Consider the following 15,282-nt stretch of genomic DNA (forward strand, 5'->3'; position numbering starts at 1 on the left):
CCTGCTTATTTTGCTTTTTCATACCCAGGTGCTGGCTGATGGACGTCTGATAAATCGGATTACTACATCAAAGCCAGTTTTGACTGTAACACTCTTTGGGAGGTGGTATGAAAAGGACCCTCCATCCACATATCAAGCTTCAGTATGATTTCACTGCAGGTCCTTCAAGCTTTCATCTGCTCATTTCTGTACTAGTAATTAATCACAAATAATGGTAATTAATAGCAATAATAATAATTAAAATAGCATTCTATTATAGCAGCTTCCCTTATCTAACAACGCAGTTACTGCACATTGATTTATTGACTTGATTCTGCAGCAAAAATCAATACACTGCTGGACCAGTGTGTATGTATTTTTAAATTATAGATTTGGTTGGCACAGGTTTGGTCTCAACATAGGGAACAACAGAAAATAAATTCCTCTGACTCTGCTGGTGTAGGATTCAGTGGGTTGTGCCCCAATAAAAAAGTTTTTAATTGTTTTACATTTTTGTTGGAGTATTAGCAGCCATTTCCACAACATTGTTCCCACTTCATTTCTGAACAGCCACTTTTGTAAACAAGAGATTACCAGAACCTTTGAAGATTCTAACTTCCTTTAAAAAGGAAAAAAAGCCTCAAAACTGTGTACCTTCAAAAAACAGTTATTCAGCTCAGCATACGGCAGTGTGTTATCACACCATGATATGTACTTCATGAGAGAGGAGTCTGCTTTAATCTTTCTGGCCACATTTTTTGGATGCGGAAAATCTCCCCAGCACAGAACTGTTGATAAGTGTCACAAATGCTCAGAACAAGCAATTTCTCAGGAGCATGTCTGTGTTCCCATGGAATGGTTGCTCCTACCAGTGCAAGGGAGAGCAGGGACTGTGCTGGCAGGTGTTGGGAAAGGGGAGGAAACAGCTGGAGCGGGTGGGACATGCTGGCACGTGTGAGGATGCTAGTGGGCCCTGCAGACTGTGTTTCTTAGGCAAGTGGACTGGATTACTTTGTGTTTCCCAGCTAGGATTTCTATGTGTGCCTAGTTCTGTTGCTGGTTCTGCAGGTTTGCTTTTAAGTCCAAACAGTGTTTACACTTAATATAACCAACATAATTTAAAAATAGAGTCTTGTAGGAGGCAAAATACATTGGTGTTTTTTAACAAGGGAATGTTTTAAAAATTAGATTGTATTCTGTGAAAGTGTCAAACGAAAACCCTCTACAATTCATGTAGTGGAAGTAATGGGAAACATTCTCCTGTTCGGGGAGGAAAAGCACTGTAGCTTTAAATTTCTATCCGCGCCCTATGCAAAGCTGTCCTGTTACGGCACAAGTAACATAACTTGGTGCTGTTGGCAGAAGTGAGCGCCTTCTGACTTCCCGACTCCTGCTCGCGTGTACTCAGTGCTCGGCAGTGATTGCGTGGCTGCCCGAGTCACCTTTCGCACAGCCTCCTCCAGGCAAGGTTAACCCTTGGAATGCGCCGCTGTCTTCCTCACGCTCTCCTCTCGCTAAGCTCAAGAAAAGAAGCCGGAGCACAGTCTGACGACAGAGTCCCTCTACAGCTAAGCTGATTTAGAGCCAAATTACATCCTGCTTCACAAAGTAAATTCTCAGGTAGCCCCCACCATCGGGCGGTGGCAGCGATGGGGACGGGCGCAGTGCAGGGGTGGCAAGGGTGGATTGGGAGGAGAGAGGTGTGGAAAGTAGGCGGAGATCTCGGTAAGTTTGCCCTTACATTGTGCACAGCCACGGAGAGTCCGGATCGCTGTAGTGTTCTTCAGTTTCTTGGGTGCATTTGTTTGTTTACCTGGTGTCAGTTCCTTGCTCCTGGGCGAGCTCCCAGCCCCGCAGGAAATAGGGAGCGGTGCCTGCTGCTACCGAGGCAAACAGGGGTAACTCCGCTGCACCTTGTGCCGGCAGTGGGACTGCAATTCTGCGGGGCATTCCCCTAGCACCGCGCTTGTAAATATTTCTGCTGAGCCCTGGCAGGGCAGTCACCTTTCTGGCTGATGTCCTCGCTGTTGCTAAACAAGGGAGCATTTGCTGCTTCCTCTTTCACCCTGATGTCTGATCGTGCTTAATGTGACTCAGCCTATATTTAGTTTGGTAAAAAAGTGAGGCAGAGAGGGAGGGAGACTTCCAAGCTCCATTAGTTGAAGTATCACCGAGATCTCTACTGCAGCCTTTCAAAGGCTTGTATTTCAGGCTCCTGAATGAGCATGCTGGATCTATGAATGTGTGTGGAGAAGTACTTAGGAATGGGCATCACCAGATAAATATCAAAGTTCCTAATGATTGAAACCCTCAATCAGCCCACTCTGTGAGAGAACTCTGTGGTATCTGCATTCATCAGCCTGTCTGTATTTTCTGAACCAGCTCTACAGTGACAGTCTGCTGTAGCTGAAATTAGACCGCCTGTTCTGATTCCCACTGCTCAGATAAGCCTTTTTCAAATGTGAATAGCGCAAATACTAGAAAGTCAAAAAATGGAAAATGTCAATGGAACAAATGGATTTTAAGTGGGTTGAAGATTAAAAGTGAAGGCCTCTCAATGCACAACAGGTTTCTGTGCAGAGGAAGATGTGCAGAGGAGCAGGCATGCTACTGCACCTGCTGAAGTAGCCAGTTCTTTCGCTTCAGGCTAGTGAGAGACAGGCAATGAGTTACTTACATGCCTTATTTCCGATGAGAAATTCTATCCAGATTAATATTTTCTGGTGGGAAGTTGTTGGAAAGGGCTGCTCAGCTAAACAGAAGTGACTGGGAGACACACTGGGATAAACTCAAGGGACAGTTCTGTTGCTGGCCTGTTGGGTGCATGACATCTAAGTCCAGTAAGATGCTAATGCAATTTCTGTGGTCTAGAGAAACTCAGAAGCAAGCTGCACATCCTGAGACATACAATAGGAATTGAGAAATACGAAAATACTGGAATAAAGAAGTTTTTATTGTCCTGGGTTTTGCCACTCAAAATTCACAGAAGACTAGCTTCCCTGGTGGCAATATCCACCTGGGTATCAGCTGAGCCCACAAGGAAAAAGTGTATCAGTGTTAGAGTATAACAACAGAAATTGGCCTGTTCTTTTAAGACATGATTTTCATGATTTATTTTTTTACTGGCACCGATTAATCTTGGCATTGCCCAGCATTTTTTGTTTGCTCAGTTGTGACATCCTTACTGTCGACTGCAATACTTCCTTTTATCTCACACATGATTCCAAGGTAATCCTTAACAGACCTGCAGTTCATTCCTCCCTCTTTCAAAGTAAACTTTATCTCCCTACTCTTTTCTGTTCATTTTCCTTTTGCACTGTTTGTCTAGAGCACTCTGGGATCTGGGAGGCTGCACCATGCTCCCTTCCCAGGCTCTCCTGCCCGCTGTGGTGTTTGCACTCACAGCCCTTCGGGCCCTTGCCTCCGACACCTTCCTGGCAGCCGTCTACGAGCACGCCGTCATCCTGCCACCTGCCACCCAGGAGCCCGTTCCTCCCAGAGATGCTTTGGCCCTGATGAACAAAAACATGGATGTCTTGGAAGGGGCCATCAAGGAAGCTGCCCAGCAGGTAGGAGGGCTACCGTGAGGGTTGTGCCTCAGTGTTTTCTGCTCCTGCTGAGCCTCCTGCTTGTCTGTTGATGGTGCCCTTTACACGGAGCCTGTTGTGACAGGGTGCCCACATCATTGTGACTCCTGAAGACGGCATCTATGGCTGGCGATTCACAAGAGAATCCATCTACCCCTACCTGGAGGATATCCCTGATCCCGTGGTGAATTGGATTCCCTGCACTGACCCCTCAAGGTGATTCCTTCTGCAATGGTTTAGGTGATTGCAGCCTTTTATCTCATGGAGTCTTGAGCAGCTCACACTAAATTACTAAGAACTGCTAACAACTTAACAAATATAAGTTTTAATTAAAATTTAGTATGATGGTAGTTAAATGGTGAAATACATACTATGTCCATGACTAACTGATGAGGGCAACATTAAGTTGGTATTTTTTTTTTAATTAGACAATTTAGAGAGAAATTCAAACAACATACAGAATTTGGGTTACTGAAAGTTAAGGAAATCTCAGTTTTTGATGCCAAAATATTCAGCTTCTTGTTCTGCCTTTAATTTTTCCACAGTATATTGAATATAACTGTCTATAGATTATTAATAGTAGAATTTCTTTGATATTTTTGGTTTCTGCAAATGACATGTTGAAACAAAAGCACACAAACCATTTTTGTGGACAGCCAAGAAGTAATCTCTGAGCAGATCACAAGAGGTGATGAAGTCAATAATTGAAGTCCAAACTTCTAAATGATAAAATCCCAGGAATATTTTATCTTGGTTTTCCACAGTTAAGATAAGATAAAGTCTGAATTTCTAGAGTTTCTCTGCTGTAGAACATTATCTGTCATTCTAGCAGCATGTTTCAGCAGTGAGAAACTAAGCTATAGCTGAGGACTGGACTTTAGACTCTTGCAGCATGTAATACGTGTTCAGCTATGGAATTACAGCCATGGCCTGCCCTTTCACCATGGTTTTCTGCACTTCCTTGATGAGGAGCAGGTTATCATATCTGTGGGGACATAATAATTGAGTACTTCCAAGAAGAAGAGTCACAGTTGCAGAGGATGTGCAACTTTTTGCTGAGACATAGGTAGCTCAAGTATACAGTCTTTCATTGAAGGTGCAGTGTGGGGTGGCGGTGTGTCTAAGCAGGGCTTTGTTCTAGTGCATCACACAGGTTTAGCAGAGGTGATCTGAGTGCCGCCTCACTGTTCCAAATCAGGGGTTTCACTAGCAGCTTTTGGGAATATAGCACTTGCCATCAGTGTCTGGCATGGCTTATTTCTGGTGCTGTATGTGTATCTTGCACGGAGGTCCTCCTTGTGTGGCCCACACACACCTTGTAAAGCTGTAGGCATTGCCCCATTGCAAAGGGGAATGAGTGGCTGCTCTCTTTATGGCCTGGTATGGATGCTTCAGAGGTGCTGCCAGTTTCTGCCACATGGACAATGTCATATCTCAAAATTAATAGCCCACTGCTCTTCATGCCATGGTTACAGGACCTGTGTGCTCCTGTCTGTGGGAGGAAATGAATGCTGAATTGTCTTGACCATGTCATCTGCATTATCCCAACCTCAACCTTGCTTAGTGTGCTAAGGACCCAGAGCTGGCAGCCCTCAGATGTCAGTAGGCCTGATGCTGAAATATTTGCTTGTGTGACACCAAGCTAGTGTCTTCCTCTGCCCAGAGATTGCTCTCTTACTCTTTCCCAGCCCAAGGATTATCTGTTTACTGCAGAGCATGTTCCAGGTGCTGAAGGAGACTGGCAGGCATGTCCCTGCAGAGGCCAATGGGAGGTCTCCAGGGCCTACCCCGAGGTGCAGGAAGCAATCAGAGGAAGCGCTCCAGCATCTCTGTGTATCTGCCTACCCTGCCATGGCTGCAGGGTTGGAGATGCTGCTGGTGTGACTTCAAGTACTGTGGAAATGGACACCACTGACGGCACAGGTTTTGTTAATTTTGTTTTTCTTCTTCCCAAAAATACATTAGATTTGGTCCAGCCCCAGTGCAGGAACGGCTCAGCTGCATGGCCAGAAATAACTCCATCTATGTGGTTGCAAATATCGGGGACAAGAAGCCGTGTGACTCCAGCGATCCCAGCTGCCCCAGGGACGGTCGGTACCAGTACAATACGGACGTCGTCTTTGACGCACAGGGGAAACTGGTGGCTCGGTACCATAAGGTAAAGTGGCCTTGCAGAGACAGAAATTACTTTTCCCCTTCTTCCAAAATGTCTAGGTTTGGGAAGAGAATTAGATGCCAGTCAGTGTCCACTGGCAGAGTTTTGGTTTTCTTTATAATTTTAAAGAATATCTCTCTTGCTATGAAGCATCCATGCCAAATTTGCATTTGCTGTCACGTTTCTCAAAAAAGACTGGAATGAAAAATGATTGTTCTGGTGCAATTTAGTGGCATATGGTTTTAGTTGACTTCCTTAGTTCATTAACTCAGTACTACTGTAAATTCTGCTGCTTGAGCAGCCTCAGTTTTCAGTGCCAGCTTTTCACCAGACTACCACTTTATGTTCCAGGATTTCAATGTTCACGTCCATTTCATTGTAGATGAGCCGTGTGGCTTCAGAGAGGCAGGACCTTTTTTTCTGATGCTGTTTTTGCAGAGGTTTTGCACAATGGGAATGATTTGGACATAGCAAAGCAAGTGAAAATGCACAAGGGGTATAAAAAGAAAAAAGGATTTTGGGTCATTTGTACCAAATGGAAGGTCCTCTTTCAGTTTTATGTGCCTACCTGCAAGTTCCATCTAAGCTGTTTATGAATTGTGTGCCAGATATCATGCCAGTGTGGGTAGAGTGAAGTGAGTTCATTTAATGCACTTTGGGCCCAGTATTTCATCTGATTGTGTAGAGACAATGCCAAGATATCTATTTGTGAAGCAAACTGGGTGAGTGAAACACTGATAAAGCAAATCTGTCTCCCAGCCTGCCATGGCCCACATGCTGAATTGCAAGTTAAGTAAACTTGAATTTCTTTTCTGGCATGGCATTCATATTTACTTTAAGACCACCTGGACATTTATAAAGGACTCTTAAAAAATATGTATATGAAGGAAGAAGGAAAATGTTTGAAAGCTGAGAATGTCTCAAACTTCAGTTTTTCTGTTGACTGAGATAATCTGTCTTTCCCCCAGCAGCACAGCCTTTTTTTCCTACTCTGCAGTGTCCCAAATCCTGTCCTGTGCTTCATGCTGGTCCTGTGTACTTCCAGTATTTCTGGGCATCTCCACACAAAAGTCACCAGTTTTGTCTCTTGGCACCAGATCCCCCATGCTTCCCTTACATTACAGTTTCTCTTCTGGTTGCATTTGGGTTGCCAGAAATATAAACTAGGTGGAGGAAGTGGAGAGATTATTCCTATGCAGATGACACCAACAGACCTGAAGGCAGCTGGGCTGCTTTCTCAGCTAGATCCCAGGGCAGTATGTAATAGGTGTTCCATATTTTGGGTACAGTGATCATTTAGCCTGATTTCCTACTACCTGTGAGGGTTTCCAACACAGGTCAAAAATTTTGTCTAGTCATTCTGAAGGCTTTCAGGGAATGACTCAAAAGACACATGGTTACTAAGTGCCTCTAACTGGTTTCTCTGTTTTCCTTCCCATACAGTATAATCTCTTTCTAGGAGAAACTCAGTTTAATTATCCAAAAGAGCCAGAAGCTGTCACCTTTGAGACTCCTTTTGGGAAGTTTGGCATTTTCACTTGCTTTGACATCCTTTTCTATGAGCCTGCCGTGGTCCTGGTGAGCAAGATGCAGGTGGACACCGTGCTCTTCCCAACAGCTTGGATGAATGTCCTGCCCTTTCTGACTGCAATTGAGTTTCACTCTGCCTGGGCTATGGGCATGCGTGTCAATGTCTTAGCTGCCAATACTCACAACACTAGCATGGAAATGACAGGTAACTTAATTTTCACTCTATGCGAGGATCTTTATAACCTCTATGAATCTCTTATTCCCCGTTCCACAAAGTGGTTTTGCAGAGGAATATAACATATTTCTCTGGAAGGTGAAGAGTCACCAAATTTTAAAGCTGATGGATCCTGTTCCTATTGGTTTCATAAAGACACACCAAAACATGTAGTGTTTCCTTTGTCCCCGGCTTCCTAGGATTATCTTTTAATGGCTCTAAATAAGTAGTAGAAAACTGCCCTTAAGCCCCAACAGAAATTTTTGTGGTTTTTAAGGCTCTTTTCCTCTCCACTTATAAGACTATGATTGAATGCCAAACTGTAATTATACTTGTAAACCATATATGTGGCTACATTTATTCTGCCAAATGAGATATTTATTTCTATAGCTGTATTTAACACTGTTACAGAAAAGTGTTAAAAACCACATGTTCAGGCCTGTTGTAGTAACACTGCTAAGACGTCCACATCTTCATTTTCGAATGTAGCATTGATTTTTTTTAGAACTCAGCTTCTGGAATAGTATATTTCAATTAGACCAGTATCTTCACTGAGCTGTGCAACCATGGTATTGTTTTGAGGCTTTTCATTAGAAATGCCTGCAAGGCTTCTGCAGTGATGGGTATGACAGACCTTTGATTTCCCTCTGTTGCTTGGTGCTGGTCAGATGTGAATCACTCATGTGGAGAGGAGTTCACAGCCAGTGTAAAGGGGGCTGGACAGTTGCTGTCTCCTTCTGTTCATGGACAGGCCTGTGATACTTGCCTGTATTGTGTTTTGGATTGTCTCAATCAGTAGCTGGTCCTTTCACATCAAGCAGCTGAGAAAAAAGGAATTATCAGCTCTATTGCATACAGAAGAAAAGAGAACTGAGGAGGCCATAAATATAATCATAACATAAGATAAAAAAACAAATATCCTTTGCCTTTGCCTACACTGAGCAGACCTTATCTAAGGGAATAAATATATTCTTTGCCAAAGTATGAGCTCTGTGTTCTGAGTTGCTAATGGTCACCTTTGATAAGACTAAAATTACTGTAATGTGTGTGGAATAGTGGATAAGCTATCAGTAGAGACAATTAAATGGACAACGTGGGTTTTAAATTCTTGTTGGACTGACTGTTGTGCTCTCCTCAGGGAGCGGCATTTATGCACCAGCTGGAGCCAGAACATACTCCTACAACATGAAAACTGAAGATGGTCACCTCCTCATTGCTGAACTAGATGCACACCCTCGTCTTTCTCCTGCCTCCCCACCTGCTGTCAGCTGGAACTCGTATGCTTTGAGTGTTGAAAGATTCTCACAGAATGACCATGAATTCACAGGAATCATCTTTGAAGACCTCTTTACTTTCACAGAGCTCACTAAGCCTGGGGGGAATCTCACTGTCTGCCAAAAAGAGCTCTGCTGTCACTTGAGCTACAAGATGGCGGAGAAAAGAGAGGATGAAGTTTATGTGCTGGGTGCTTTTGATGGCCTTCATGTTTTTGAAGGACAGTACTATCTGCAGGTAATTCTTTGGAGGGGTTTATTTACTTTAGGAAGCTTCTTTACAGGGAGAAACCTTCAGCTCTGTGGTGGAGAAGGAGAAGACAATGACTCTCTTCTATGCTGGAGTCCTAGTGCACCTTTTGTTAGTAATGGAAAGAAGCTGCTAAAACTTCCAAGCCTGTTGGCCTTCAAATCCAACAAATGCAGTAGAGAGGTCTCTAAACCTCTTCTAAATGCCCAGAGTGCACTGACATTTTGGGGGTGTGTAATATTGGCTAAATTTATGTTCTCTTCTGTGAATATCAGCAGTAAGTGTTCTGAATCTTCTTTTTGCCACAGAATCACAAATAGTTGGTATTGAAAGGGACATCTGAAGATCACCTAGTCCAATCCCCCTGCCAAGGCAAGGTCACCTAGGGCAGGTTACACAGAAACATATCTGGGTGGCTTTTGAGTGTTTCCAGAGGGGGAGCATCCTAGACCTCCCTGGGCAGCCTGCCCTGATGCTCTGCCACCCTAAATGTAAAAAAGTTCTTCCTCATGTTGAGGTGATACTTCTTCTGTTTTTATGGCCATTGCTCCTCATCCTGCTGCTGGGCACCACTGAAAAAGCTTGGCACCATCTTCTTGGCACACACCTTTGAGATATTGTATGTATTGATGAGACACCTCTCAGTCTTCTCTAGACTAAACAGGCCCAGCTCTCACCGTCACTCATCAGCAGAGAGAAGCTTCTCATTCCTAATCGTCTTTGTGGCCTCAGCTGGACACTCTCCAGTAGCTCCTTTTCTTTCTTGTGCTGGAAAAAAAGAGGAGCCTGGGCACAGTACTCCGGATGTGGTCTCACTGCATTTGCATCAAAGAGTTGCTGTTAAAAATCACTTGATCATAGCTATCTTTATGAGCTGCTCTGATAAGTTAGGGTCACAGAAATATTAATTTTTGTCATTATCCAAATCGTAGCAACAAAGCTCAGTTAAATGGCTATGACTTTTAGTGGAAATATCCTCTCTTTTAATCAGATATTTGTAAAGACAGTGAGTTACGTCCTGTTTGAATTTGCTTAATGCCATATTTGAAAACATCCTTTGCCTTCATGATTAAGTTATTGTGCCAACAGATGATAGTTTTTTTAGTTACTTCTGTCTGTCAGCATCACCATTTTGTACCTGCTGGTACAGATTCCAGGATATGAGGGGAGGTGTTATCCAGGAAACAGCTCATTTAATACTAGGAAGGTAACTTGAAAGAATTCAGTTCTTGGTGAGCTTGGTTGTAAAATTTATTTCAGTGGTTGTGGAAGTTGCCAGATAGTCTCTGCCAGAATTGAAAATTCTGGCGAATACAGGAATTTCTACTCTTCCTTTTTCCCTCAATATTTTTTTTCATTTCCTCAGAACATATTCCTTATTTCTCTGCTTACTGGCATTTCAACACAAAACCATATTCTGATTTTTTGCAAATATGCTTCTAACCCCAATACCGGACATGTAGAAAAACTTCATCACCTATCAGCAAAACCAGAGAACATCCTTCTCTGTGCAGCAACTACTAACAAAACTGTAACAAAAGATGCTAACTTTATCTCCTTGGCCTATATCAACTAGGATTTGGACAGGGAACATCAAATTCAGACTTCCCATGGACTACCAGGCCATCTAAGTACCATTAGCAACATGTACAATTAGCAGTAAGAGGACCTGGATAGGCACTTGTACAGTGTACCTATGTGGAAGACTTTGTTTCGATTGCCTAAAATTTCCATTCACAAACTCATCTTACTAAGGCATGTGGGAAGGAAACCTTCAGCTAACACAATTGGTGATTGAAAGAATTGTGCAAGGGACATTGAGGCTTCAGAGTTTAAGCAAGGTTCTTTGGCTGCACTTATGTCGAAGACAATTTATTTATAAAATTATAAGACTAAGGTAATTCAGGTCTGGAATACACCCTATGAGATGAAGGGATAAAAAATGTAAGCTTCAACTGAAAAGGAGTCACCCAAAAATTATGAAGGAGATCCTCTGACTATCACCTGCTCTGGCACACATTAGCTTTGATGACACAAGGCTTCCCACCCAGTGTTACTGTCTTGCGAAGTACATTATTGTCTCCTCCTCCCCACAGATCTGCACTCTGCTCAAGTGCCCCAGCACAAACCTGAGCACATGTGGGCAGCCCGTGGAGATGGCTCAGACCAAGTTTGAGATGTTCTCCCTCAGCGGCACGTTTGGCACCAGCTACGTCTTCCCAGAAGTGCTGTACAGCGGGGTGCAGCTGGCCCCCGGGGAGTTCGAGGTAACTGGACAGCTTTGTGATTTGTCAGACTGCAGTGGTCAAAAAGCCACTACAAGAGCAACTTGGTTGTTACCAGAGTCCTCTCTCCTTGGCCTTGAGTTCAAGGCAGCTTTATTTCTGCCTGATATTCCAGGTTGTATTCAAACAGTAAGTCCACCTTGCCAATTCTCCTCTGCCCTGTTCCCCCAAATCCTCTAGAACCAGATATCCCTAAAGACAGAAATGTAGTTTTTCTCAGCCTTTCTGCTAGTTGCAATTGAGTGGGGGAGCTCTGTTGACTAGATTAACATTACTGAATATATGATTTTGTGTTTGCCATACAAGAGTACTGCTTTGATGATGCTCCTGCTTATTTTGCTTTTTCATACCCAGGTGCTGGCTGATGGACGTCTGATAAATTGGAATACTACATCAGAGCCAGTTTTGACTGTAACACTCTTTGGGAGGTGGTATGAAAAGGACCCTTCATCAAAAGGACCCTCCATATCAAGCTTCAGCATGATTTCACTGCAGGTTCTTCTAGCTTTGATCTGCTTGTTTCTGTACTGCTAATAATTCACAAATAATGGTAATTAATAGTAATAATAATAATTAAAATAGCATTCTATTTTTCTAGTTGCCTTATCAAATGGCACAATTACTACACATTGATTTATTGACTTGATTCTGCAGCAAAAATCAACACACTGCTGGACCAGTGTGTATGAGTATTTATATGATAGATTTGGTTGGCATCAGCTTGTTCTTAACATTGGGAACAACAGAAAATAAATTCCTCTGACTTTACTGGTGTAGGATTAAGTGAGTTGTGCTTCAATAAAAAAGAGTTTTTAATGATTTTAAATGTTTGTTGGAGTATTAGCAGCCATTTCCACAACATTGTTCCCGCTCCATTTCTGAACAGCTACTTTTGTAAACAAGTGATTACCAGAACCTTTGAAGATTCTAACTTCCTTTAAAAAGGAAAAAAAGCCTCAAAACCGTGTAGCTTCAAAAAACATTTATTCAGCTCAGCATACGGCAGTGTGTTATCACACCATGATATGTACTTCATGAGAGAGGAGTCTGCTTTAATCTTTCTGGCCACATTTTTTGGATGTGGAAAATCTCCCCAGCACAGAACTGTTGATAAGTGTCACAAATGCTCAGAACAAGCCATTTCTCAGGAGCATGTCTGTGTTCCCATGGAATGGTTGCTTCTACCAGTGCAAGGGAGAGCAGGGACTGTGCTGGCAGGTGTTGGGAAAGGGGAGGAAACAGCTGGAGCGGGTGGGACATGCTGGCACGTGTGAGGATGCTAGTGGACCCTGCAGACTGTGTTTCTTAGGCAAGTGGACTGGATTACTTTGTGTTTCCCAGCTAGGATTTCTATGTGTGCCTAGTTCTGTTGCTGGTTCTGCAGGTTTGCTTTTAAGTCCAAACAGTGTTTACACTTAATATAACCAACATAATTTAAAAAATAGAGTCTTGTAGGAGGCAAAATACATTGGTGTTTTTTAACAAGGGAATGTTTTAAAAATTAGATTGTATTCTGTGAAAGTGTCAAACGAAAACCCTCTACAATTCATGTAGTGGAAGTAATGGGAAACATTCTCCTGTTCGGGGAGGAAAAGCACTGTAGCTTTAAATTTCTACCCGCGCCCTATGCAAAGCTGTCCTGTTACGGCACAAGTAACATAATTTGGTGCTGTTGGCAGAAGTGAGCGCCTTCTGACTTCCCGACTCCTGCTCACGTGTACTCAGTGCTCGGCAGTGATTGCGTGGCTGCCCGAGTCACCTTTCGCACAGCCTCCTCCAGGCAAGGTTAACCCTTGGAATGCGCCGCTGTCTTCCTCACGCTCTCCTCTCGCTAAGCTCAAGAAAAGAAGCCGGAGCACAGTCTGACGACAGAGTCCCTCTACAGCTAAGCTGATTTAGAGCCAAATTACATCCTGCTTCACAAAGTAAATTCTCAGGTAGCCCCCACCATCGGGCGGTGGCAGCGATGGGGACGGGCGCAGTGCAGGGGTGGCAAGGGTGGATTGGGAGGAGAGAGGTGTGGAAAGTAGGCGGAGATCTCGGTAAGTTTGCCCTTACATTGTGCAGAGCCACGGAGAGCCCGGATCGCTGTAGTGTTCTTCAGTTTCTTGGGTGCATTTGTTTGTTTACCTGGTGTCAGTTCCTTGCTCCTGGGCGAGCTCCCAGCCCCGCAGGAAATAGGGAGCGGTGCCTGCTGCTACCGAGGCAAACAGGGGTAACTCCGCTGCACCTTGTGCCGGCAGTGGGACTGCAATTCTGCGGGGCATTCCCCTAGCACCGCGCTTGTAAATATTTCTGCTCAGCCCTGGCAGGGCAGTCACCTTTCTGGCTGATGTCCTCGCTGTTGCTAAACAAGGGAGCATTTGCTGCTTCCTCTTTCACCCTGATGTCTGATCGTGCTTAATGTGACTCAGCCTATATTTAGTTTGGTAAAAAAGTGAGGCAGAGAGGGAGGGAGACTTCCAAGCTCCATTAGTTGAAGTATCACCGAGATCTCTACTGGAGCCTTTCAAAGGCTTGTATTTCAGGCTCCTGAATGAGCTTGCTGGATATAGGAATGTGTGTAGAGAAGTACTTAGAGATGGACATCACCAGATGAATATCAAAGTTCCTAATGATTGAAACCCTCAGTGAGATAACTCTGTGGTATCTGCATTCATCAGCCTGTCTGTATTTTCTGAACCAGCTCTACAGTGACAGTCTGCTGTAGCTGAAATTAGACCGCCTGTTCTGATTCTCACTGCTCATATAAGCCTTTTTCAAATGAGAATACTGCAAATATTAGAAAGTCAAAAAATGGAAAATGTCAATGGAACAAATGGATTTGAAGTGGGTTGATGATTAAAAGTGAAGGCCTCTCAATGCACAGCAGGTTTCTGTGCAGAGGAAGATGTGCAGAGGAGCAGGCATGCTACTGCACCTGCTGAAGTAGCCTGCTCTTTTGCTTCAGGCTAGTGACAGACAGGCAATGAGTTACTTACATGCCTTATTTCCGATGAGAAATTCTATCCAGATTAATATTTTCTGGTGGGAGGCTGTTGGAAAGTGATGCTCAGCTAAACAGAAATGACTGGGAGACACCCTGGGATAAACTCAAGGGACAGTTCTGTTGCTGGCCTGTTGGGTGCATGACATCTAAGTCCAGTAAGATGCTAATGCAATTTCTGTGGTCTAGAGAAACTCAGAAGCAAGCTGCACATATGGAGACATAGCATAGGAATTGAGGAATATGAAGATACTTGAATAGCGAAGTTTTTAAGACAGCCTGGAGCTGTGTCCTGCTAAGTCCTCTGCAGGACAGGAATGGAATAAACTGTATCAATGCAGCCACAGTGAACCTGCTCATAGTGATTAATCAGACCTATTAAACACATTTTAATGAAATCATTAGTTTCAGTGAGAGATATGGTGTAATGTACCTTCTTCCTGTTTTGTCACATTTTTCTGAGCTGTTAGTGTGTTTGTATGGGTGAAAGTGTCACCCATAACACTCCTCTAATGAACTCCTTGTTTCACATTTTTCAATCATGTCCTGAATGATGGATAAATAAGAAAAAAACTTGCTGCATGATAAATAAGAAAAAAACCAACTAAATCAGTCATTACTGTGATGCTTTTTGGATGGTTGTATGAAAAGGATCATCTGAAACAAGACCCACCACCAACATGCTCCCAATGATACTTCCATAACTGAAGCTCTACACTGTTATGTCCAAATGGGATACAGCATCATCTACAACAACCATCCCAGTTATGTTTCTCATTTCCAGCTGCAAAATGTCATCAATGTGTTTTGTTTAGCAATAACATGGAAATATTGTGTTATTTCTACCATTTATTGAGAAGAATCTGTCTTAAGATTACTAATATATTATTAGTTCAAAACAGCAGTTGTTTTTCTCTGTTTGTTGGATTTTTGTTTTTCTAATCCTCAGAAAGCCTGAACTGTAGTCCAGACTATACATTCTTATTAAAACAGCATTGCATATTTTTTCATTGCAATTATGG

The 15,282-nt window shown here is 43.3% G+C and overlaps 1 protein-coding gene across 3 annotated transcripts; it reads left to right on the plus strand.

Annotated features, from left to right (window-relative positions):
* Positions 1 to 1,115: 1,115 nt before the first annotated feature.
* Positions 1,116 to 12,100, plus strand: LOC103820544 (pantetheinase-like). 3 transcript variants are annotated; one of them, XM_018919896.3, is made up of 8 exons: positions 1,116 to 1,599; positions 3,308 to 3,548; positions 3,652 to 3,782; positions 5,532 to 5,724; positions 7,165 to 7,456; positions 8,604 to 8,977; positions 11,086 to 11,256; positions 11,629 to 12,100. In XM_018919896.3, the coding sequence occupies exons 2-8, from the start codon at positions 3,336 to 3,338 to the stop codon at positions 11,806 to 11,808; spliced, it is 1,554 nt and encodes a 517-aa protein (XP_018775441.3). In that variant the 5' UTR covers positions 1,116 to 1,599; positions 3,308 to 3,335; the 3' UTR covers positions 11,809 to 12,100. The 3 variants fall into 3 exon arrangements, with proteins under 3 accessions (XP_018775441.3, XP_030091860.2, XP_050828391.1); XM_030236000.2 differs by having other exon boundaries at positions 1,116 to 1,587; XM_050972434.1 differs by lacking the exon at positions 1,116 to 1,599 and having other exon boundaries at positions 3,222 to 3,548.
* Positions 12,101 to 15,282: the final 3,182 nt, after the last annotated feature.

Source organism: Serinus canaria, chromosome 3, assembly GCF_022539315.1.
Source record: "Serinus canaria isolate serCan28SL12 chromosome 3, serCan2020, whole genome shotgun sequence".
Lineage (NCBI taxonomy): Eukaryota > Metazoa > Chordata > Aves > Passeriformes > Fringillidae > Serinus > Serinus canaria.

Excerpts from the sequence above, each read along its gene's own strand:
- LOC103820544 (XM_018919896.3), top strand. The coding sequence starts at position 3,336 with ATGCTCCCTTCCCAGGCTCTCCTGCCCGCTGTGGTGTTTGCACTCACA. Across the intron at positions 3,783-5,531 it reads CCCTGCACTGACCCCTCAAG|ATTTGGTCCAGCCCCAGTGC; the intron begins GTGATTCCTTCT and ends AAAATACATTAG. Across the intron at positions 8,978-11,085 it reads AAGGACAGTACTATCTGCAG|ATCTGCACTCTGCTCAAGTG; the intron begins GTAATTCTTTGG and ends TCCTCCCCACAG.